Source organism: Procambarus clarkii, unplaced genomic scaffold (assembly GCF_040958095.1).
Source record: "Procambarus clarkii isolate CNS0578487 unplaced genomic scaffold, FALCON_Pclarkii_2.0 HiC_scaffold_103, whole genome shotgun sequence".
Taxonomy (NCBI): domain Eukaryota; kingdom Metazoa; phylum Arthropoda; class Malacostraca; order Decapoda; family Cambaridae; genus Procambarus; species Procambarus clarkii.
Window position 1 is genome coordinate 3,600,165 of NW_027189136.1, and position 22,708 is coordinate 3,622,872.

General features: G+C 48.7%; 1 protein-coding gene across 1 annotated transcript in view; it reads right to left on the reverse strand.

Annotated features, from left to right (window-relative positions):
* The window catches only part of LOC123753220 (H(+)/Cl(-) exchange transporter 3), a 34,314-nt gene extending 25,727 nt beyond the window's left edge, over positions 1-8,587 (reverse strand). Inside the window, exons 1-2 of the mRNA XM_069320167.1 lie at positions 8,457-8,587; positions 7,766-7,976 (exon numbers count right to left, since the gene is read on the reverse strand). Coding sequence (XP_069176268.1) covers positions 7,766-7,976; positions 8,457-8,502 — 257 coding nt within the window. The 5' untranslated portion in view covers positions 8,503-8,587. The remainder of the gene's footprint in view (positions 1-7,765; positions 7,977-8,456) is intronic.
* Between the last annotated feature and the right edge of the window lie 14,121 nt (positions 8,588-22,708).

Here is a 22,708-nt window from a genome sequence, read left to right on the forward strand (position 1 = left end):
CTATCCAACTGATATAGTGCTTTATTAATTTGGGGTCATCAGTCATAGGAGTCCTTATGTCTACTGGGACCATGAACCAGAACCTGCTCCCCTCAGAGAGGTGCAGGGAGCAATGGCCTATGAGCACTTTACATTTCAAGTATGTCATATTTTGCCATCGACCAGGGAAGGCACCCAGAAAGACAGGCGAAACAAAAACGACAGTTTTGTGAAAATTGCGAAGTACGTCCAGAAAGAGCAAAGGAACTCCCCCAGAAAAAAAGCAAACCAGCAACCCTTCACTCAACTAGCACTCCTGCTCATTAGAGTCCCCCCCTCCCCCCCCCCCTGCCCACTCAGTTCTTTAATGATGCAAAATCGCAAGCCGGAGGGATGGAGGGTGTCAGGGAGCTTCTGGGGCTTGCCCAGAAAATGGTACTTCATTAAATTCAACGCTGGTTTTCTATGAAGAGCCACAGGTTGTCTGCCAGGATGTTGGACACGCACTGAATGTGAACAGCACAGAGAGCTAAACTTACAACCCCCAAAGAGCCATGGACTGCATAGACACCCCTTCCCCCCCATTTGAGACAATGAACCATAGGGAAGCACTCTGTATAGAGCCGGATCACAGAGCCCCAAGGAAGCCGAATCCGCTGCAGCACCTGCCACACAGCCACAAACTCCCGCATTGTGCTGTGAACCCGAAGGAAGGACAAATCCCAACGCCCCTGGCCGGCCTGGTGAGAGCTGGTCACAGAACCCCAACCGATGGGTGAGGCATCCGTGAACACATTGAGTGAGAGGAAAGGAAGATGCCATGGCACCGAACCTTGAAAATCCTAAAGAGGAAGCCAGAGACAAAGCAACGGACGCAAGGACACCAAAGAACATGCCCAGCGATTGCGAGAGTGGTGAAAGAGACTGCCCTAATGATACCAGAACAGCCTCTGAAGCCAAACCCTGCCCAGCAGATAAACCAGCATGGCAAAATTCAGGTTCCTGCACAGCTGCTCGATGAACCGCCTAGTGACCCAGGTACCCCTCAAAAACAGCTGAAGGTAGGACCACAATCGGAGCAAAGCCACAAAAGGGACGCAGTTTGAGAGTCTCACACTAGGCCCAGACAAGTCCGAACTTGGGACGGAACCAACTGGGACTTCCACCAATTCACAAGGGACCCGCACCTGGCACGCTGGAAATGAACCTGGCAAGCAGACCAGCTGGGAGCCCACACCAACCAGTCGTTGAAGTAGGCCAAAACCTGAAGACCTAGCAGACGCAGATGGGCCACAATGACCCTGGTTAAACACATGAAAATGCGAGGTGCCAGATTCAAGCCAAAGGGAAGACAACAAAAGTGTCTTTGCCCCACCACAAAACCCAACCAATTCCTGAACCCCTGATGAATAGCAACATGCCAATAAGCGTCCCTGAGGTCCATGGAAATCATCCAAGTGCCCGGCTCGAGAAGAAGCTGAACCTCGGACAATATGGTCATCCGAAAGGAGGTGCAAGGAATCAACCGGTTCAGACGAGACAAGTCCAGAATGTACCAGAGATCCGCACGGTCCCGTTTTGGAACTGGAAACATGCAGGAAACCAACTTGAGAGACAAGGTCGTTTCGATCACGCCCAAGCAAAGCCTCTCCGAGATGACCCAACAGAGGGACGGGGAAGCGGCCGGCCCCCCTAGACCTGACCCTTCGATAGGAGGAAGGGCCGCCCAACGCCACCAAAGACTGGAAGAAACAACCTGAAAACCCCACGAATCGCGGGCAAAAAGAGCCAGCTGCCCCCCCATCGGAAAGGGCAGATCCGAACCTCAAGAAACCAAACGTCATGCCAACCTCATGGTTGGTGCGGCATTTGGCTTCTTGGGGTTCTTCAGGTTGACACAAGGTTGATGCAGCCAACTCCTGTGTTACACAGGAGTATAACACAAATGTTTGTGTTATACTGCACATTTATTTTTTTGCCTCTTTGAAGGGACCGGGTTCAGGTTTGTGGTGCCCGGAAGTAAAGAACACCTCCACGACTGATGGCACCTAATAGTCTGGCACTATATCAGTATGGTAGCTTAAGGAAGCCACAAGGGGCTCGCCCCCCCCAGACAGTAGAGTTGAGTGTAATGAAATGCTATGTTAAAAGTAGCTCCCTGGAGCTCATGCACTAGTACAACAGAGCCTCTATAACAAACCACGTTTCTGGACCTACGCGACCTGTAAGGCAACCAGGCAACCATCTGGTTTGAGGGAAGCATCTAAACTCCTCATACAAGGAGTTTAGATGCTTCTAAAGGAGTGGTACTTTGAACCACTCACGGTACCAGGAATAAGGAAACAAAGTAAAGATTTTAATGAAAAAACAAATGAAGACAACTAGTCAAACAATACAGGAGGAGTTGTTAAGAGGAAAACAGCCCCAACTCCAAGTTATCCAGCCACCAATACCTGGCAGCTGAGGTTGTGCACGGGTTCCTGCCAGTCACTCTCATCACAGGAGCTCAAGAATAATTATGTAACCTTAAGTAAATTCCAAAGGAAATTATAGCAATTCAGTATTGTAGATCCTTAGATACTGACTATAGGACCAACTACAATTTATTTAAATTTCCATGTGAGAAAATTGCAACATTATACTATTGGATAATTGTTGCAATTATCCCCACCCTTCTCTTTCTTGCCTGATCGTAGAATTCAAGTAACCATGTGAGGCAGGACCTGCCATCCCTGAACCCATGTTGATGCTGTGTTACAAAGTTCTTTCGCTCCAGATGTTCCACTAGCTTTCTTTGCACAATCTTCTCCATCAGCATGCATGGTATACAGGTTAGGGACACTGGCCTGTAGTTCAGTGCCTCCTGTCTATCCCCTTTCTTGTATATCGGGACTACGTTAGCTGCTTTCCAAATATCTGGCAGTTCTCCTGTTGCCATTGATTTGTTGTACACTATGGAGAGTGGTAGGCACAGTTCTCTTGCTCCTTCCTTTAGTATCCAAGGGGAGATTCCATCTGGGCCTATAGCCTTTGTCACATCCAACTCCAGTAAACACTTCCTTACTTCCCCGCTGGTAATCTCAAACTCTTCCAGTGGATCCTGGTTAGCTATTCCCTCTCTTATCTCTGGGATTTCTCCTTGCTCTAAGGTGAAGACCTCCTGGAATTTCTTATTCAGTTCCTCACAAACTTCCTTGTCATTTGTAGTGAATCCTTCTTCCCCCTATTCTTAATTTCATAACCTGTTCCTTTACTGTTGTTTTTCTCCTGATGTGGCTATGCAGCAATTTAGGCTGAGTCTTTGCCTTGCTTGCGATGTCATTTTCGTATTGTCTTTCTGCCTCTCTTCTCATCCTGACATATTCATTCCTGGCATTCTGATATTTTTCTCTGCTCTCAAGTGTCCTATTATTCCTATAGTTTCTCCATGCCCTTTTACTTTGCTGCTTAGCTAGCCTACATTTCTGATTAAACCATGGGTTTCTCATCTTCATTTCACTGTTTTCCTTTTGGACTGGGACAAACTTGTTTGCTGCGTCCTTGCACTTCTGCGTGATGTAGTCCATCATGTCTTGGGCCGTCTTTCCCCTGAGCTCTGTTTCCCATGCTATATCTGTTAGGAATTTTCTCATCTCCTCATAATTTCCCTTTCGGTATGCTAACCTTTTGTTTTCGGTATCCCTCCTCGAGTTCAATAACCCTTCTTCAATCAAGTACTCAAACACCAGTACACTGTGGTCGCTCATTCCTACTGGGGCATCAAAACCGATTTCTCTTATGTCGGAGTCGTTCAGAGTGAAGACTAGGTCGAGTCTTGCTGGTTCATCATTTCCTCTCATCCTTGTGGGTTCTCTGACATGCTGGTTTAAAAAGTTTCTAGTCACCGCCTCCAATAGTTTGGCTCTCCACGTATCCTCGCCTCCATGCGGTTCCTTGTTCTCCCAGTCAATCCTTCCGTGATTGAAATCCCCCATAATGAGCAGGTGGGATCTATTTCTACAGGTAGCAGAGGCTGCCCTCTCAATTATAGTGTTAACTGCCATGTTGTTGGTTTCATACTCTTGACTAGGTCTTCTGTCATTTGGTGGAGGGTTATATATTACTGCTACTACTATTCTTGGTCCTCCTATTGTCATGGTGCCTGCTATGTAGTCTCTGAAACCCTCACAGCCCGGTATAGCCATCTCCTTAAAACTCCATTCCTTTCTCATGAGTAGGGCCACTCCACCTCCTCCCCTACCTTCCCTCTCTTTCCTTATTACTGTGTACTCCTGGGGAAATATGGCATTCGTTATGATTCTTGAGAGGTTTGTTTCAGTGAGTCCGATTACATTCGGGTTCACTTCTTGTGCCCTTTCCCTTAGTTCACTTGCCTTGCTTGTGATCCCATCTATGCTCGAATACATTACCCTGAAACTGACTCTCTTCTGCTTCTCCTCTGGGGGGGGGGGGTGACCTGTGGGATCTGGGGGTGAGTGGGAGCTGGGAGGATCTGGTACAGGGAGACTGGTGGAAGAGGAAGGGCTTGGGGGGTTGGGGGGAGGGGGAGGGTAACAGGGGTGGGTGAGAGGGGGGGGAGGGTAACGGGGGTGGGTGAGAGGGGGGGGAGGGTAACGGGGGTGGGTGAGAGGGGGGAGGGTAGAGGGGGTGGGTGAGAGGGGGGAGGGTAGGGGGGAGGGAAGGGGCGAAGAGTGACAGGGGGAGGGTTGGGTGGGTGGGTGAGAGGGGGAGGGTAACAGGGGTGGGTGAGAGGGGGGGGGAGGGGGAGGGTAACGGGGGTGGGTGAGAGGGGGGAGGGTAGAGGGGGTGGGTGAGAGGGGGGAGGGTAGGGGGGAGGGAAGGGGCGAAGAGTGACAGGGGGAGGGTTGGGTGGGTGGGTGAGAGGGGGAGGGTAGGGGGGGTGGGTGAGAGGGGGAGGGTAGGGGGGGTGGGTGAGAGGGGGAGGGTAGGGGGGGTGGGTGAGAGGGGGAGGGTAGGGGGGGTGGGTGAGAGGGGGAGGGTAGGGGGGGTGGGTGAGAGGGGGAGGGTAGGGGGTGGGTGAGAGGGGGAGGGTAGGGGGTGGGTGAGAGGGGGAGGGTAGGGGGGAAGAGTGAGAGGGGGAGGGTTGGGGGAGCGTGGGGGAAGGAGAGGCTTTGGAGGATGGGGGAGAAGGGGGGGGGGTTGGGAGGCAGAAAAGGGGGGAGGGCTTGGGGGGAAAGGGAAGGCTGAGGTGGGTGAGGAAGAGGGAAGGGTTTAGAGGAGTGGTGGAGAGGGGAAGGCTTAGGTGGGGTGGGGGAGAGTGAGGGGGCCTAGTGGGGCAGGGGAGAACGGAGGGCTTGGGGGTGGGAGAGACAGGAGGGCATGTGGGAGAAGGGAGGGCTTGGGGGATGGGGAAGACGGGGGGTCCTGGGGGGGAGGCGGGAGTGGGAGGAGGAGGGTGTGTGGGAGGAGGGGGTTGGGTGGGGGCAGGGTGCCTTAGGTGGGTACTTGGTGGGGGGCTGACAGGAAATGGGGCAGGTAGGGTGTCTGTTGGGTAGAATGTGGGGGGTGGTGCCGCACTCCCTGTGGCTATTGCACTGTTAGAGGAGGGTTCCCCACTCCCCTCCGGGGTTGTAGGGATCGGGGTTGTGGCTCTCTGATTCCTTTCCTTTGTGTGTTATATTGCTGGGGTAAGAGTACTTGTTCTCTGTAATGCTGCTGCACATTGTGTGGATGATACACCAATGAATTGTCTGTTTTTGTATCTTTCGTTTTCTATTTGCTCCTCTATTTCTTCTGTGGAATTGGGAAACAGAATAGTAGTGATGATCAAATCATTAGGTTCATGTTTAAAATACAGTGGTACCTCAGTTTACGAATTTTATCCGTTCCCAGGGACGGTTTGTAAGCCGAATATTTGTAAAGTAAAGGGAATTTCCCCATAAGAATAATGTAAATTGAATTAATCTGTTCCAGACTCACCAAAATATTAATTTCAAAGTAAATTTTATACCTAATTCACCCAAATCTTCAGTACTAAAGTACGTACAAGTTATTACTTACCTTTACTGATGACTCTCGTTGGCGTATGGAAGATGGTGAGGAGGGGGGAAGGAGGAGAGGAGTTGGTGTTTGGAAGGGGAGTCCCCTTCCATTATAACATCAGGGAGTGATGACTTTCTGGGATACACTCTCTGGCAGAGTGTATCCTGCATACCATTAGGACCTGCTTGTGGCTCACCGCTTGGTTTTCTCACTAAAAACCTGTCTAGCGACACTTCTTTTTCCCTACATTGTAACACTTGTTTGAAGTAAGACATCACATTGTCATTATAAAGGTTAACACAATGGCCTGCTGCAGCTTGATTTGTGTGACACTTTTCAGCCAAATTTTGCAATTCTTCTCATACTGCAATCATTTTCTTAATAAATGAAGAAGGGACTCTACAACAACAATCCTTATACCATTTTCATGTTTACGAATCATCTTTTGTTTTTCCTCTGTGGTCATTCTCACATGTGTTTTCTTGGCTTGAACCTTACCACTGGCTCTCTTGGGACCTATGGCGAGATATATAATAACTTTTATGTTCAAATACCCCAAAAATCCGAAAAAAAAGATGAAATTCTTTCAGGTATGAATTCAGGTATGATTGTCACTAGGCGGAAAGCACTGGTAAACTGAGGCACGATCGTCATGCACCACACGCTAGGTCGGCCATAAGCATATCAACAAACTTTGTTTCAGAAAGGCAAAGCTCGTAACCCGATTCGCATTTTACGAAGAAATTGGGCTCGTAACCCGAAAGTTCGTAAATAGGGGCATTCGTAAGCTGAGGTGTCACTGTACTAGAAACAGGAATTTATATTCAAATTTGGTGAAAAATCCCAGCAGGACAAAAATGTTGCACCTTCACTGCATCAAGTTGAGAAGATGAAGAGTTTCTCTCTGAACTTGACTCTCCTACCAAATTAAGACAAGCCAGGAATATCATTGTATACTTATTTAACATTGGATTTTGCAAAACTGTTTGCATACTCTACCACTGGACCACCGTCGCTTGTACAAGTACTACAACTGGATTTCTACTGAAATCACAGGAAGTCTGGAGTCTAGGCCAGGAAGTATTGAAGCCAGTCCATGTTTTTAAGTATGACCCAAAAGCACTCGGTGATTAGGTTTACGTATGACCCACAAGCATACTCCAGTGGTAGAGTATGTGACTGGCAATGCTGGGGTCGTAGGTTCGTGCCACCTCATAGCCCTGGTGGATTTTCTCATTGGTACAGTATATATCACATTAGTGTGATTTCTGTGTTGTTGATTATCATCATTATTCAGAGTGAAATCACACTAAAGTGATGTATCAATAGAAAATATGTAGGAGCCGTGATGAAGATTTGAACCCATACACTGGGTATTCCCAGACCACACTCCAGACAACTAGGCCACGACATATTGGTCAAAAGGATTGCAACCTGGGGGTTCTTATGATCCCACGAAGGTTCCCGAGGCTTCTACTGAAGCCGAACTCGGGTTTCACACAATCCCCCAATGCACTTTGGGTCTGTCGTGTGAGCTTCAGAGGAAGGAATGTTTTACCTCTGATGCTCCTCTTTCAATGTACAGAGAGAAATCACACTAACATGATGTATCAGTGAGAAAATCCGTAGGAGCTGTGATTATTGGTTGTGAGGAGCTCTTTTTTTATTATTATTATTATTGTTTGGCAAACGTCTAATGCTGCCAGGTTACATACAGTTGCATGCAGAGTGAAGTAACATTACTCAGAAAGTGTGAGAACATAAGCATATAACAATTACTGACCCTGGTTTCATGACATCATGTGCCAAGGTGGTGTGACTAAACTCTTCTTTGGAATCCAAGAACGGATATCCATTAAGAATGATGTGAGCGTCATAAATACCCTCACGGCCAAATGCATCTCCAATCCATTTGCTTGCCATGACTGCAGCCATGAGGGGCACGATGTAGCGCACACCTCCCGTCAGCTCGAACATGATCACCACCAGTGATACTTGGGAGGAAATAAAACTAATTGTGTGATATTTCTAAATATCATACTTAATAATGTAGTGTTATTATGTTCTACTTTGTAAGAATCATTCTGGCAACTGTAATTCAATTTTGAGATATTGTTACAACATCTGCTTTGTATTATTTAAATAACATGTACTGAATTGAATTAGTTAAAGCTGGATTGAAGCATTTGAGTGCATAACTGAATACTGATTAGCAAATTATGTCTGAATATGTGTTTCATATTATAATACAAATCTGACAAGGTTTGTCAATGACAACACGAGCATTACTATGAAACTAAAGGATAAAGTTAAAATTATTTAGGAGACTAGAATTTAGAATTATCTATGAGTTATCAGTAAACACACAAACACTGACTAACATAGTAAATGATTATTTTTTGTTTAAGAATATAAATGTTAAGATATCTAAGATACATGTGTCAACAATTTATAACAGTGTAAATAAAGTTTACCCGTCATGCGAGTGACTCCACCGAGAACAGCGGCTGCCCCAACCATTGCGTACAGTCCCGGTGTGATGCAGTTCTCTCCTGTGCTACATTCCCCAGCAAACACGGCCCAGTCTTGATTATGACTGGAAAAATTAAAACTCCACTTTCATTCATTCCAATAATGTCAGCCAGTATTAGAGTACCTATAAAGACCACCAGTAATCCAGTTATGACAATCAATACTCCAGTTATGACAACTAGCATTCTAATAATAATTATCAGTACTGTAGCAGTAATAACAATCATACAAGTAATGGTGATGTCTTCTCACAGATATAACAACATAGGATAAAAACCCACAGTTATATGTTTGTATATTTTATGTAAAGGTTTACACCAAGTCTTGCACACACACACACACACACACACACACACACACACACACACACACACACACACACACACACACACACACACACACACACACACACACACACACACACATACACTTCACATTTCACTTTCACATTTTCACTTCGCTTTCATACTTCACTTTCACATTTCACACACACAAAGATGCCAAAAAACATCAGAATGTTTTTTTTTTAAACAGAGTGGTAGAAAGTTGAAACAAGTTAGGTGAGAAGGTGGTGGAGGCCAAAACCGTCAGTAGTTTCAAAGCAGTATACAACAAAATACCAGCGTTGAATGTAATGAAAGGCCATTTTCTGAGTGAATCCCAGAGGCTCCCCAGAGTTATCCAGGTTGATATGTACATCGTTAGACTTTGACATCAGTCAGTGTGAATGGAGTTCTAGGCCTACCAGGGCCCACGGCCAGAACCTGGCCCCCTCAGAGAGGCACGAGGAGCAATGGCCTATAGAAATGCACATGGGATTTGGAGCCTTCTGTATCTGTCATCGACCGGAACAGGCACCCTGTAAGGTAAGAGCCCCTAAACAAACCCAGGGAAGGAAGGGGGAGCCCCAAACCCACTGCGCTGGCAATCCACCCTGCAGTTCTGAGGCTGGATGTCAAAAACACTTGAAAAAAACGCCGACCGGAGGGAGGGAGGGAGGGTTGCCGGGAGCCTCCAGTACTCACCTAGAAAATGGTGTTTCATTACATTCAACACTGGTTTTCTTAAGGAAGCCCCTTCTGTTCCCTGGAGTTACATCACCAAAGACAAAAACCAGAGGGACTTACCCTGGAGGCGGTTGGTGCTCGCATCTCAACTCAAAGTCAAGACAACAGGCTGCATCCGCCGATATAAAGTGACACAGTCCTGACTAGGTCCAGGAACATTCACGAGGTAGCGTGCAGCCAGGACCCTGTTCGACTGCCAAAATCCCCGCGCCCGAATATCAGCCCAGGACATGTTACCGAAGACGGTAGCAAGCACAGCAAACTTACAAATGTCATGGGAGAGAACCAGGAGAACCAAACACAGAGAACTCAGCAGACGAGTCACCCAAAGCGACCAACCCAAAAAGCCAAGAACCGCACCCCCTCGGTTCAGGCAATGAACCACCGGGGAGCAGTCAGAATGGAGTCGAATCGTCAACTTGCAGGTGATCCGAACTCTCCGAAATGAAAACCACACCGCCACAAACTCCTGCACCGTGCTGTGGTCCAATAGAAGGACGGACCCCATCGCACTTGACCGGCCTGGTGAGCACTGGTCATGAAGCCCCAGCCGAGAGACGACGCATTCGTGAACACAATGAGCGAGGGCTCGGGTAGGACCCATGACACAGAATCCTGAAAAACCTGAAGAGGAAGCTGGCGATGCAGCAGCCGACGCAAAGCCCTTGGAGGAACCCAATGACCGCGAGAGAGGCGGAAGGAATGTCCCCGAAGGAATCAGAACAGCTGATGAAACCAAACCCGACCCAGTGGGTAGACCATCATCACAAAGTTCAGACACCTGTACAAACCCTCTAGCAACTGCCGGGTGACCTGGGAGCCCCCAGAAACAAGCACATGCAGGACCGCAGCCAAAGGAGAGACTCTGGAGGGGGAGACAAGGAAGTGGTCCGAGAGTCCCACACAAGACCCAGCCAGGTCTGAACCTGGGAGACCAGATGGGACTTCCACCAGTTCTCCAGGAACCCGAACCCGGCTAGCTGGAAAAGCATCAAACCCCTGGCGAGGGGTTTGGAGAAAGCACCAAACTCAGACACGCGGACTAACTAGGAGCCCTGATCAGCCAGTCGTCGAGGTAAGCCAACACCTGAACATCTAAAAGATGCAGATGGGCAATCACGACCCTGGTAAGGCGTGTGAACATGTGAGGTGCCAGGTTCAACCCGAAAAGAGAGACAACAAAAGCAGTAACTCTGATGCCCCACAACAAAACCGAGCCAGTCCTTGAACCCCGGATGAATCAGGACATGCCAGTCAGCGTCCTTGAGGTCCAGGGACACCAACCAAGCACCTGACTCTAACAGGAGCCGGACCTCAGACAGAGTAGTAATCCGAAAGGAGGGGGGGGGGCAAGAAACTCAGGGGGTTCAGACAAGACAAATCCAGAATGAACCGCAGGTCTGCACAGTCCCGTTACGGACTGAAAAACTGCAACAGCGCATCCCGCAGGATCGGCGCAAACAGCTTCAAAGGCGCAGACGATGCACCAGCAGCCGAGACCAAGGCACCAGACCCAGGGACGGCTCCAAGCGCCTTTACATCCTCAGCAAGCCAATCCGAAGACAGCTCCAGGAGGGAAAAGAAATGAAAGACCGAAGCCAGCAAGCCACAAGCGGCAAGTCCTCAGCCACAAGTGCCGCTGACAGGGAAGGAACCTTCACGTTAAGCTGAATTGCTCCCACATCCATCCGCAGAAGGGCTGGAGCGAAGACACTCATTAAAGTGCTCAAAATCGCCCACAGGTAAACCTGGACCACAGTCAATGCCTCGCACCACTCAAGTGGGTATGACAGAAAGCGCCCCAAGCATCCAATGACAACAACGGGCAGTCCGCAAGCCAGGACGACTCTGGAACCTCATAACGAAACCAGTATGGAGATGAAGATCCTAACCTGAAGTAAGATGGATCCATCATAGAGGCACATTCTGGGCCTCGCAGGAGATAAGCCGCAATGGCCGCCTACACCTCAGTAGGTGAGACGTGGAAAGCCGAAAACCTCAGAAAATATGGAACCGAAGGAACCGCAGGGATACGGTATCGAACCCGGGGAGGACCCGAACCCAAATCCAACTCATACACAGAGGGAAAAGGAAAACTCCACTCCTTGTAACAGTAAGCCCTGGGTTCAGAAAACCCAGGCAGGGTCCAACGGGGCCCAAGGGCCCCCAAGTCAGCTCCTCCCTAACCCCGAGAACCTCCACATCAGGCCCCCCTGGAGCGAGTCATCCTCTAAAGCCCCGGCCTCACAAGAAAAAGCCGGGGCGACCGGAAAAGCATGAAGAGCAGGGGTCTGCTTGTCAGACCCCAGTGCTACGGCTGGAAGAGCCGATTCGAATGCCTCCGTCGCCACTCCGGAACGGGCAACCCTCGAAACCGCTTGAGTCTTAGAAACCTCTAAACCCTGCCCCGGACCCAGAGGCCCTTAGACGCTTAGGAGCCGGAGGCAGAGGGGGGGGGGGGGGAGGGGGGGGGCAGAATGAACCACAGCATGGGAAGAGCGAGGGGGCGCGGACGGAACCAAAGCCATTGCGACCAGCACCCCCAAAGTCCGGGTCCCTATAAGCAAAAACGGGGCAGCCTCGGGGCATCCAGAAAAGCATACCTGGTTGATACCTAGTTGATGGGGTTCTGGGAGTTCTTCTACTCCCCAAGCCCGGCCTGAGGCCAGGCTTGACTTGTGAGAGTTTGGTCCACCAGGCTGTTGCTTGAAGCGGCCCGCAGGGCCACGTACCCACCACAGCCCGGCTGATCCGAAACTTCTCTTAGAAAACCGTCCAGTTTTCTCTTGAAGATGTCCACGGTTGTTCCGGCAATATTTCTTATAGTCGCTGGGAGGACGTTGAACAACCGCGGACCCCTGATGTTTATACAGTGCTCTCTGATTGTGCCTATGGCACCTCTGCTCTTCACTGGTTCAATCTTGCATTTTCTTCCATATCGTTCACTCCAGTACGTTGTTATTTTACTGTGTAGATTTGGGACCTGACCCTCCAGTATTTTCCATGTGTATATTATTTGGTATCTCTCTCGTCTCCTTTCTAGAGAATACATTTGGAGAGCTTTGAGACGATCCCAATAATTTAGGTGTTTTATCTCGTCTACGCGTGCCGTATATGTTCTCTGTATTCCCTCTATTTCAGCAATCTCTCCTGCTCTAAAGGGGGAAGTGAGTACTGAGCAGTACTCGAGACGGGACAACACAAGTGACTTGAAGAGTACAACCATTGTGATGGGATCCCTGGATTTGAAAGTTCTCGTAATCCATCCGATCATTTTTCTGGCTGACGCGATATTTGCTTGGTTATGCTCCCTAAATGTTAGATCGTCGGACATCATTATTCCCAAATCCTTGACATGATGTTTTTCTACTATGGGAAGATTCGATTGTGTTTTGTACCCTGTATTATGTTTCAGATCCTCATTTTTGCCGTACCTGAGTACCTGAAATTTATCACTGTTAAGACTGTTAAGGCACTGCTAAGGCAGTGCATCCAACCTAGCACGTGCAATAACCTTAACCTATCCTGCAATGCAGTAGCCGCCTGCACCCAAACAATATCATCAGTAGATTGGGTGAATTGAGTCACAAACAAGCAACATAGCTCGCAGGACTCAGGGTCGAATGTGTCACCGACCCAACAGGCAGCATTACGGAGGCAAAAATAATGAGCGTCACCCTGAGACAAGGGGACAGAGCAACTCTCAAAATCCCACAAAGCAAGAGGGGACCCAGGGGTCACATCCATTGGACCCCGCGTGCCCCTCCCCCACCCAGGGTTTCCAAGGGCCCCTAGACTGGCATCGCTAAGGGTAAGCCCAGGCAGGGTACTGCTAACCGGCGCCCAATGCTGCCAACAAACTGCTAAAGCTGAATCCCCGGGACGTGTCCACTCACGGGGGCGAAGCGAGGTGTACCACCGAAAACCGAAGGTCAACCCTAATATAACTGGGGGAAAAACAAAGGCAGACCCCCACCAAGCAAAAACAAAAAGAAATTAAAAACCTGGTAAGAGGACAACATACCCAGGAGGAACAGAGCCAGCCTCTGTTATAGGTGAAAATTACAACCCGTTCTCGCAAATTCGTAAAGTCAATATTGACTTATTAACTACGTGCATAGGTGATATACTAAACATAATAGATACCCTTAAAAAGATTCATAGAAAACACCGACCTTACCTAACCTTGTTAGTGTCTTAAGATAAGCATCTTATTGCTTCGTAATTACAATTATTACTTAACCAATACCTATTATAGGTTAGGTAATAATTGTAATTACGAAGCTATAAGATGCTTATCTTAAGATACTAACAAGGTTAGGTAAGGTCAGTGTTTTCTATGAATCTTTTTAAGGGTATCTATTATGTTAAGTATGTCACCTATGCACATATTTAGTAAGTCAATATTGACTTATTAAATTTGCGAGAACGGGTTGGAAAATTACCTGCGCAGCACTCCGCACCTTTATCAGTGAAAAAACTACCACTTACCACAAGGTAAACAAGGGAGGAAACCCCCCCCCCCAACACACTCGGGGCAGTCAATCACCGGGCAGCAAAAGACCAACAGAGGCAGACCCCAAGGTGACTTGTGGAAGATAACCCCAAGCCCCAAGGGCAGTACAGTACTTACAGGGCACTCAAGGAAGGAAACCCTAAGCACATGCAGCTCGAGGACCTGTGAATATTACTCCCAGCTTGCACGCCACCGTAAGAACAGTACTGGACCCAAGGTACAGCACAACAAGCGTGTGTCTGAAGCTGGAGCCACACGACCATGCTATAATCACAGCCGAATAACTGAAGGGTGGATCGCCGGCGCTGTGGGGCTGTGCTCATTTTCATTTGGGGATTTCTGTCCACTCGTTTTTCTATTTCCGTCGTTTTAATCAAAATAGGGGTGTGTTTTGAGGCACTTATTTTTCTGAGTACCTGTCCCGGTCGATGTCAGATACAGAATGCTCCAAAATCACATGTGCTTTTCTATAGGCCATTGCTCCTCATGTCTCTCCGAGAGGGCCAGGTTCTGGCCGTGGTCCTCGGTAGGCCTAACATTCACACTAACTGGTGCCAAAGTCTAATGATATACTGTCTACACTCGATCATCCGGACTATATGGGAAGGACCCCCAGCCGGATTAGCACGTTTTTCGGATAATGGTACTTTTTCACCTACGAGTCCAAAACTAACCATTTCCAACTATTTTTATACTACAAATAACATAATTTGAATAGACATGCCACATATAATTATTAAATATTCAACTAGAAACCTCAACTTACCTTTTTGTTGTTCGTCTTCTTGATTGATGACTCATCTTGAAGTTAAAAATTCTTGACAACTTACGTAACTTATAGTAACACAACACTAAAATTAACACTTAAAATTAATGTACAGTTCATTAGGCAAAGTTAGTTCTCACTGTCTGCTGAGGATGCCTCACTGGTTGAAGGCACTTGGGTTGCGTGTGCCGCCTCACTTGTTGAAGGCTCTTGGGTTGCGCGTGCAGCCTCACTTGTTGAAGGCGCTTGGGTTGCGCGTGCCGCCTCACTTGTTGAAGGCGCTTGGTTTGATTTTCGTACCATATATGAATCAAGTGTTGCTTGCCTTCTGTGTTCACTGGCCAGTTGTATGATCAGCTCTTTTGTTCGCCTAAGGTACGGATACATGTTTCCAACCTCTGGATGAGCACAATTTGATGAAAAATTTATTAATCCGTCAACATACGTCATGAGTGTACTGTATTTCGTGGTCATTGGTGTTGGTTCTTCACTGCCTTCTTCATCCTCTTCGTCCACCTAACCAGTAACAGACTGGAGAATCTCGTCTTCACTCATCACACCATATCCTGGATCATTGGCATCTTGTTCAAGCCAATCAACCACATCCTGTCTTTCTAAGTTTTCGCCGGCATTTCTAAACATTCCATGGATTTCATCTGTAAATCCTTCAAAATCCATTTCTTCATCATTTCTGACCGTAGACGTGAGGAGTTTTTTCCAGGAATTTTTCAAAGTCGATTCCTTTACTTCACTCCATACCTTGGCCCAGTTATAGATGGCTTCCTTGATTGTATAGTTCTTCAAATTCTGAAGTTGTTTTTTAGCCCTGTTATCCACACCGAGTTCAATATCTTCCGGAAGAGGCAAAACCACCAAAACTTCGTTTAGCATTTTTTTGGTGTACAACCTCTTCGTAGCACAGATAACTCCCTGATCCATAGGCTGAATGAGAGAGGTTGTGTTAGGAGGAAGTGCCATACACGTTATCTTGCCATCAGAGTGCTAAGAAGTAAAATCACAAAATTCATGGAATCACAGCATCTCCATAACCCCGGACAACATGGTTTCAGAACAGGGCGCTCTTGCCTGTCGCAGTTGCTGGACCACTATGATATGGCATTAGATGCTATGGAAGACAAACAAAACGCTGATGTAATTTACACAGATTTCGCAAAAGCTTTTGATAAATGTGACCATGGTGTTATTGCACATAAAATGCGTTCAAAAGGAATTACCGGGAAAATAGGCAGATGGATCTACAATATCCTGACTGACAGAACCCAATGTGTAATAGTCAACAAAATAAAATCCAGCCCATCAACCGTGAAGAGCTCAGTCCCCCAGGGTACTGTGCTTGCCCCAGTACTTTTTCTCATCCTCATATCGGACATAGACCAGAACACAACCTATAGCACTGTATCATCCTTTGCAGATGACACTAGGATTTTCATGAGAGCTGGCAACATAGAGGACACGGCAAACCTCCAATCAGATGTAGATCAGGTCTTTCTATGGGCTACAGAAAATAATATGGTGTTCAACGAGGATAAGTTTCAGCTCATGCGCTACGGAAAAATTGAAAATATAAAAACAGAAACCACGTACAAAACTCAGGCAAATCATAACATAGAACGAAAAGGCAATGTAAAGGACCTGGGTGTACTCATGTCGGAAGACCTTACCTTTAAAGAACACAATAAAGTAGCCGTCACAACTGCAAGAAAAATGACAGGTTGGATAACAACAACTTTTCACACTAGAGATGCTATACCGATGATGATACTTTTCAAAACGCTTGTGCTCTCTAGAGTGGAGTACTGCTGCACAATGACAGCCCCTTTCAAAGCTGGAGAAATTGCTGACCTAGAGAGCGTGCAGAGATCCTTTACTGCTAGAATCCACTCAGTAAAACATCTAAATTACTGGGACCGACTAAAGAGCCTAAATCTGTACTCCCTTGAGCGCAGGCGGGAGAGATACATAATAATTTACACGTGGAAAATAATTGAGGGGCTGGTCCCAAACCTGCACACAGAAATAACACCACATGAGACCAGAAGACATGGCAGGATGTGCAGAATACCCCCGTTGAAAAGCAGAGGTGCAACAGGTACTCTGAGAGAGAACTCTATCAACATCAGAGGCCCGAGACTGTTCAACACGCTTCCACTACACATAAGGGGCATAACTGGCAAACCCCTCACAGTGTTCAAGAGAGAACTGGATAAGCACCTCCAAAGGATACCTGATCAACCAGGCTGTGACTCATACGTCAGGCTGCGAGCAGCCGCGTCTAACAGCCTGGTTGATCAGTCCAGCAACCAGGAGGCCTGGTCGACGACCGGGCCGCGGGGACACTAAGCCCCGGAAGCACCTCAAGGTAGCCTCAAGGTAGTTACGTTGTGAAGCAACTTAAAACAATGCTGTAGTTACGTTGTGAAGAAACTTAAAACAATGTTGTAGTTACGTTGTGAAGAAACTTAAAACTATGTTGTAGTTACGTTGTGAAGTAACAATGTTGTAGTTACGTCTTGAAGTAACAATGTTGTAGTTAGGTTGTGAAGTAAAAATGTTGTAGTTACGTTGTGAAGTAACAATGTTGTAGTTACGTTATGAAGTAAAAATGTTGTAGTTACGTTGTGAAGTAACAATGTTGTAGTTACGTTGTGAAGAAGTAAGTAAGTAAGTAATTATCAAAAGAAGGCACCAAACCGGGAAGGCTATGTAGCACCATCAATTACGCAAAATAATCAGAGGGCGCTAAATATCACCAAGGATGCCAATACGAGAACAAAAACGCATAAGGCGAACGATATCAAAAGTATCCGAGTCACCAAGAATTCTATCGAGGGACAGGTGACCGCGAGGGGCGGTCGGAAAGCAAGACACACGCTCGACCTGGAAGTCAGGACATTCAAGAAGGACATGCACGACCGTAAGAGGGACAATGCAACTAGGACAATAAGGAGCAGGGCGGCGCTCCATCAAGTGACCATGGGTTAAGCGAGTATGGCCAATACGCAACCTCGCCAGAGCTGTTTCCCACCGCCGGTTACGGTGGAAGGAGGACGGCCACGAGGAAACACAACATTTAAGAGTACGTAGCTTGTTACCAGTAACAGACAACCAAGAAGCCTGCCAACGGGTAAGGACTGAGGAATGGATAACCGGGTAAAAGTCGGAATACGGAATGCCTTTACGAGAGATGGGACAAGAGCGGACAGCTTCCTTACCGGCAGCATCCGCACGCTCATTTAAAGACACACCAATATGGCTGGGAACCCAACAAAACTCAACCGACTTAAATTTACTGTGAACGAGAAACGGCCAATGCTGGATCTCGACAACTACTGGATGAACCGGATTAAAGGACCCGAGAGCCATGAGGGCACTACGAGAGTCAACAACAACCACAAAGGAAGACTGACAACGAGAAAGCAGGAGACGAAGAGCATAGAGAATAGCATAAAGTTCCGCTGTAAAGATGCTAGTCTCCGGAGGCAAGCGACACATAAGTGCGATCAGGAAAAACAACAGAGTAGCCAACACCGTCCGCTGACTTAGACCCATCGGTGAAGACAGAAACGGAGCGGGAGTGAGAAGAAAAGTGCTCGAGGAAAAGGCGTTTTAGAACCGCAGGAGGGGTAAAAGCTTTAGTGATACGGGTCAAGGAAGTACAAAACCGCGGAAGAGGGACCCTCCACGGGGGCAAAGAAGGAACAACACGAGGAGAAACATCAGAAATACGAACGGAGAGAGAATCCTGTAGGCGAGATAACCGGACAGAAAGAGGGAGGTGGTGAAGAGGAACAGGAACCGCAGGAGGGGTAAAAGTTAAAGCACGACAGAGGCGAGAGGAAGGATGTTGCAAGGACCTCGCAAGATAGCGAAGACAGTAGCGATCACGGCGGTCCTGGAGAGACAGGAAGCCAGTGTCAACATATAAGCTAAGGATGGGAGTCGAACGAAAGGCACCAGAACTGAGGCTCAACCCAGTATGGTGCAAAGCATCAAGACGGCGAAGAGTAGAAGGAGAAGCAGATGAGTAAGCAGGGCAACCATAATCGAGCTTAGACAGGACGAGAGAGGAATGTAAAGCAAGGAGAGTGCGCCTATCTGCCCCCCAAGAAGTATGGGACAAGACCCGAAGGAGGGTAAGGGCCTTAGAGCACTCAACACGGAGGTAAGAGATATGGGGAGACCAAGACAAACGAGTGTCAAGGAATAACCCCAAAAGCTTCGCGGAATCTTTGTATTCAAGGGGATGACCATAAAGTGACAAAGAGGGACGAAGAACAACCCGTTTCCGCGTAAAAGTCATGGCACAAGTCTTAGAAGTAGAGAACTTGAAGCCATGACCTGTGGCCCAAGACGACATGGCATCAATTGCAAGTTGAAGCCGGCGTTGAAGGAGAGGCGAATCATCACTCTGACAACAAAGGGTAAGATCATCGACATAGAGAGCGGAGAAGACACCTGAAGGAAGAGAGGAAAGAAGACCATTGAGGGCAACAAGAAAAAGAGTAGTGCTCAGAACACTACCCTGGGGCACACCTTCGTATTGCTGAAAAGAGGCAGAGAGAGCGGTACCAAGGCGCACCCGAAAGGAACGACGAGAGAGGAAGCTGCAGAGAAAGAGAGGGAGATGACCACGAAGGCCAAAAGAATGAAGTTGAGATAGGATATGATAACGCCAAGTGGTGTCGTAAGCCTTTTCTAGGTCAAAAAGGACGGCAACAACGGAGGTCTTCGCAGCAAAAGCAGTACGAATATAGACCTCCAAGTTCACCAGGACATCTGTCGTGCTGCGGCACTTGCGGAAACCAAATTGAGAAGGGGAGAGGAGGTGATGGTGTTCCAGGAACCACATCAGACGAACGTTAACCATACGTTCAAAGAGTTTGCAGACACAACTTGTGAGAGCAATAGGGCGAAAGTCCTTAGGGGAAGTACCCAGAGACCCCGGTTTGCGAACAGGGAGGACAACGGCATCGAGCCAGTCCTCAGGGACTGACGAAGACTCCCAGATCCGATTATACAGACTCAGTAAATACTGAGACGTGCTCGGAGGGAGATGGCGAAGCATCTCAATGAATACCATCGGAGCCCGCCGCCGTAGAACCGCAGAGGGCCAGGGCAGAACGAAGTTCAGAGAGAGAGAAGGGATCATTATAGGGAAGCTGAAGATGAGTGCAGAAATCTAAAGGACGAGACTCAAGGACAGGTTTACGAAGAAGGAAAGATTGGGGAAGATGAAGACCAGAGCTAACAGAAGAAAAGTGGGAACCCAGTTCGGAAGCGACCTGCAACGGGTCCGCCACAAGAGTATCATGGAGGTGAAGGACCGGTGAAACATCGGGAACGAACTTACCCGCTATCTTGCGGATACGCTCCCAGATCTGGGCCAGAGGGGTCTCGGACATAATTGTTGAGACATAAGATGCCCAACATTCACGTTTAGCCGTACGGATGGCCCTACGGGCCACCGCACTCGCTTTCCGAAAGAAAAGAAAAGAATCGGTCGTCTGCCTACGGCGGTGCCTCTTCCAGGCTGCACGCTTACAGCGGACAGCCCGAGCACAGTCCGCATTCCACCAGGGAACGCACTTCCGTGGACCCCGAGAGGAAGAGCGAGGAATAGACCGGAGGGCAGCGTTGAAGACAGTGTCATGAAAAAGGAGGAGAGCGCGAGAGAGAGGCAGAAGGGAGAGGTCAGGGAGAGCAGCACTGAGGGTAAATAGGGTCCAGTCTGCCTTAGCAAACTGCCACCTAGGGAAAGAGAGGGAAGGGCGAAAAGAGAAAAAGGAAACAAGGATGGGGAAATGATCACTTCCATGGAGGTCATCAAGAACCTGCCACGTGAAATCTAAGTAAAGAGAAGAAGAGCAGAGAGAAAGATCAAGACAAGAAAGGGTGCGAGTCCGAGAGTCCAAATGAGTGGGCTCACCAGAATTCAGAAGAGACAGGGAAGAAGAGAGGAGAAACGGCTCAAGGAGGCGACCCCGGGTATTCGTCAGAACGTCACCCCAAAGAGAATGACGACAATTGAAGTCACCCAGCAGGAGCACAGGCTCCGGCAAGGAGTCCAGGAGGTGTTTCAAATCAGGAAGAGAGAGCGGGACACTCGGGGGGAGATAAATGGAACAAACTGTGTACCATTTCCCCACAAAGATACGAGTAGCAGAACAATGGAGAGGCGAAGGAAAAAGTAAAGGAACAAAGGGAACATCAGCCCGAATCAAGAGAGCAGAAGAATTAGAAGCCCCAGCAAAGGCTGGGGTGGGGGGGAGAGAAAGGAATAGCCACGAAAACGACCAGGACGAGTACCAAGCATTGGCTCCTGGAGACAGACACAAAGGGGCGAAAACCGCGAAATCAGAAGTTGGAGTTCGAGGAAATTGGCGTAATAACCTCGAACGTTCCATTGAAGAATGGACAACGACGAGAAGAGAAAGGACAAAAACAGAGAACAAGGAAGAAACAAAGGCGAAAGAGCAACAGAGCACGTTAAAGAATATCAGGGTCGGGATCAGGGTCAGCAAAGTCAGGGTTAGGGGGCATGGGTAAACTGAGCAAAGACGGAGGGAAGGAAACGGGAGAACAGATCAGAGGTGGGCGGGCAGGGTCTGGAGGAGGAGGAGGAGGAGGAAGAGGAGGAGACAACGGAGAGGAGCCGTCAAGGACAGCAGCAGGAGGAGGGGGAGTAGAAAGAGGGGAGCGCACCCCAGCAAGAGCAGCAACCGAAAGGGAAGCAGGGGCCAAAGAAACCTCCATAGCAGGAACAGGGGGCGCAAGCACTGAAACGGGAGGGGAAGGAGCAACAGAGCCAGAAGGAGGAGCTGAGGAAGAAAGCGAAGCCTTCTTACCCGCCGGGGAAGAGGAAGGAGAGGAGCCAGGCTTACGCTTCTGACTTAGAGACCGGTGTCCCAGCAAGTACGTACCGGGCAACGGATTCCAGTGTCTCAACAGGAGAAGCCGAACGAGAGCACACACGACGGCCGTGAGGAGAGCGATGGACATCCGCCCGCACCGACAGGCGGTGGGGAGAGCCGATAGATGGAGGAAGAGGATCGGAGGGGGACGAGGAAGAAGACACAGAAGACACGACAGACCGGGTAGAAGGAAGGGGAACCCCAGACAGAGGACCAGGAGGAGGATCCTTCGGGAGAGAACCCAAAGGAACAGAGGAGGGGGCAGTGGGCGCATCAGGGTCCAAGGCCCGGAAACGGTTGTGAGTCTGAGGAAGGCGGGAAGGACGAGGAGAGGAAGAGCGCAACACGCGAGCATAAGAGATATTAGCATAAGGTGGGAGCCGGCGAACCTGGCGCCTCGCCTCAGGAAAAGATAAACGCTCCCGTTGCTTCAGGTTGAGGACGGCTGCCTCAAGCTTGTAATGGACACACGCACGGGAGAAGGTAGGATGGGCCTCACCGCAGTTGAGGCAACGAGCCTGGGGAGAAGTGCACTCCGACTTAGAGTGACCTTCGCCACCACACAAAGGACAGAGAGAGACAGTCCCGGAGCAGCGGAGGGCACCATGCCCAAACCTCCAGCACTTGTTGCAGAGCCGAGGAGAAGGAATGTACTCCTGGACAGAGCACCTGGCACCAGCAAGAATGACAGAGGGTGGAAGGGTCCTACCATCAAAGGTAATCTTCACAACCCGGAGGGGTTGACGGCGACTACCACGAGGGGGACGAGTAAACGTGTCCACCTGGAGAATAGAATGGCCCTGGGCAGCGAGGATATGTCGAATATCGTCGTGGCAGTCGCGCAGGTCCCGAACACCGGTTGCAACATGGGGCGGGAGCAAAATAGTGCCAACACTGGCATTCAACTGAGCGT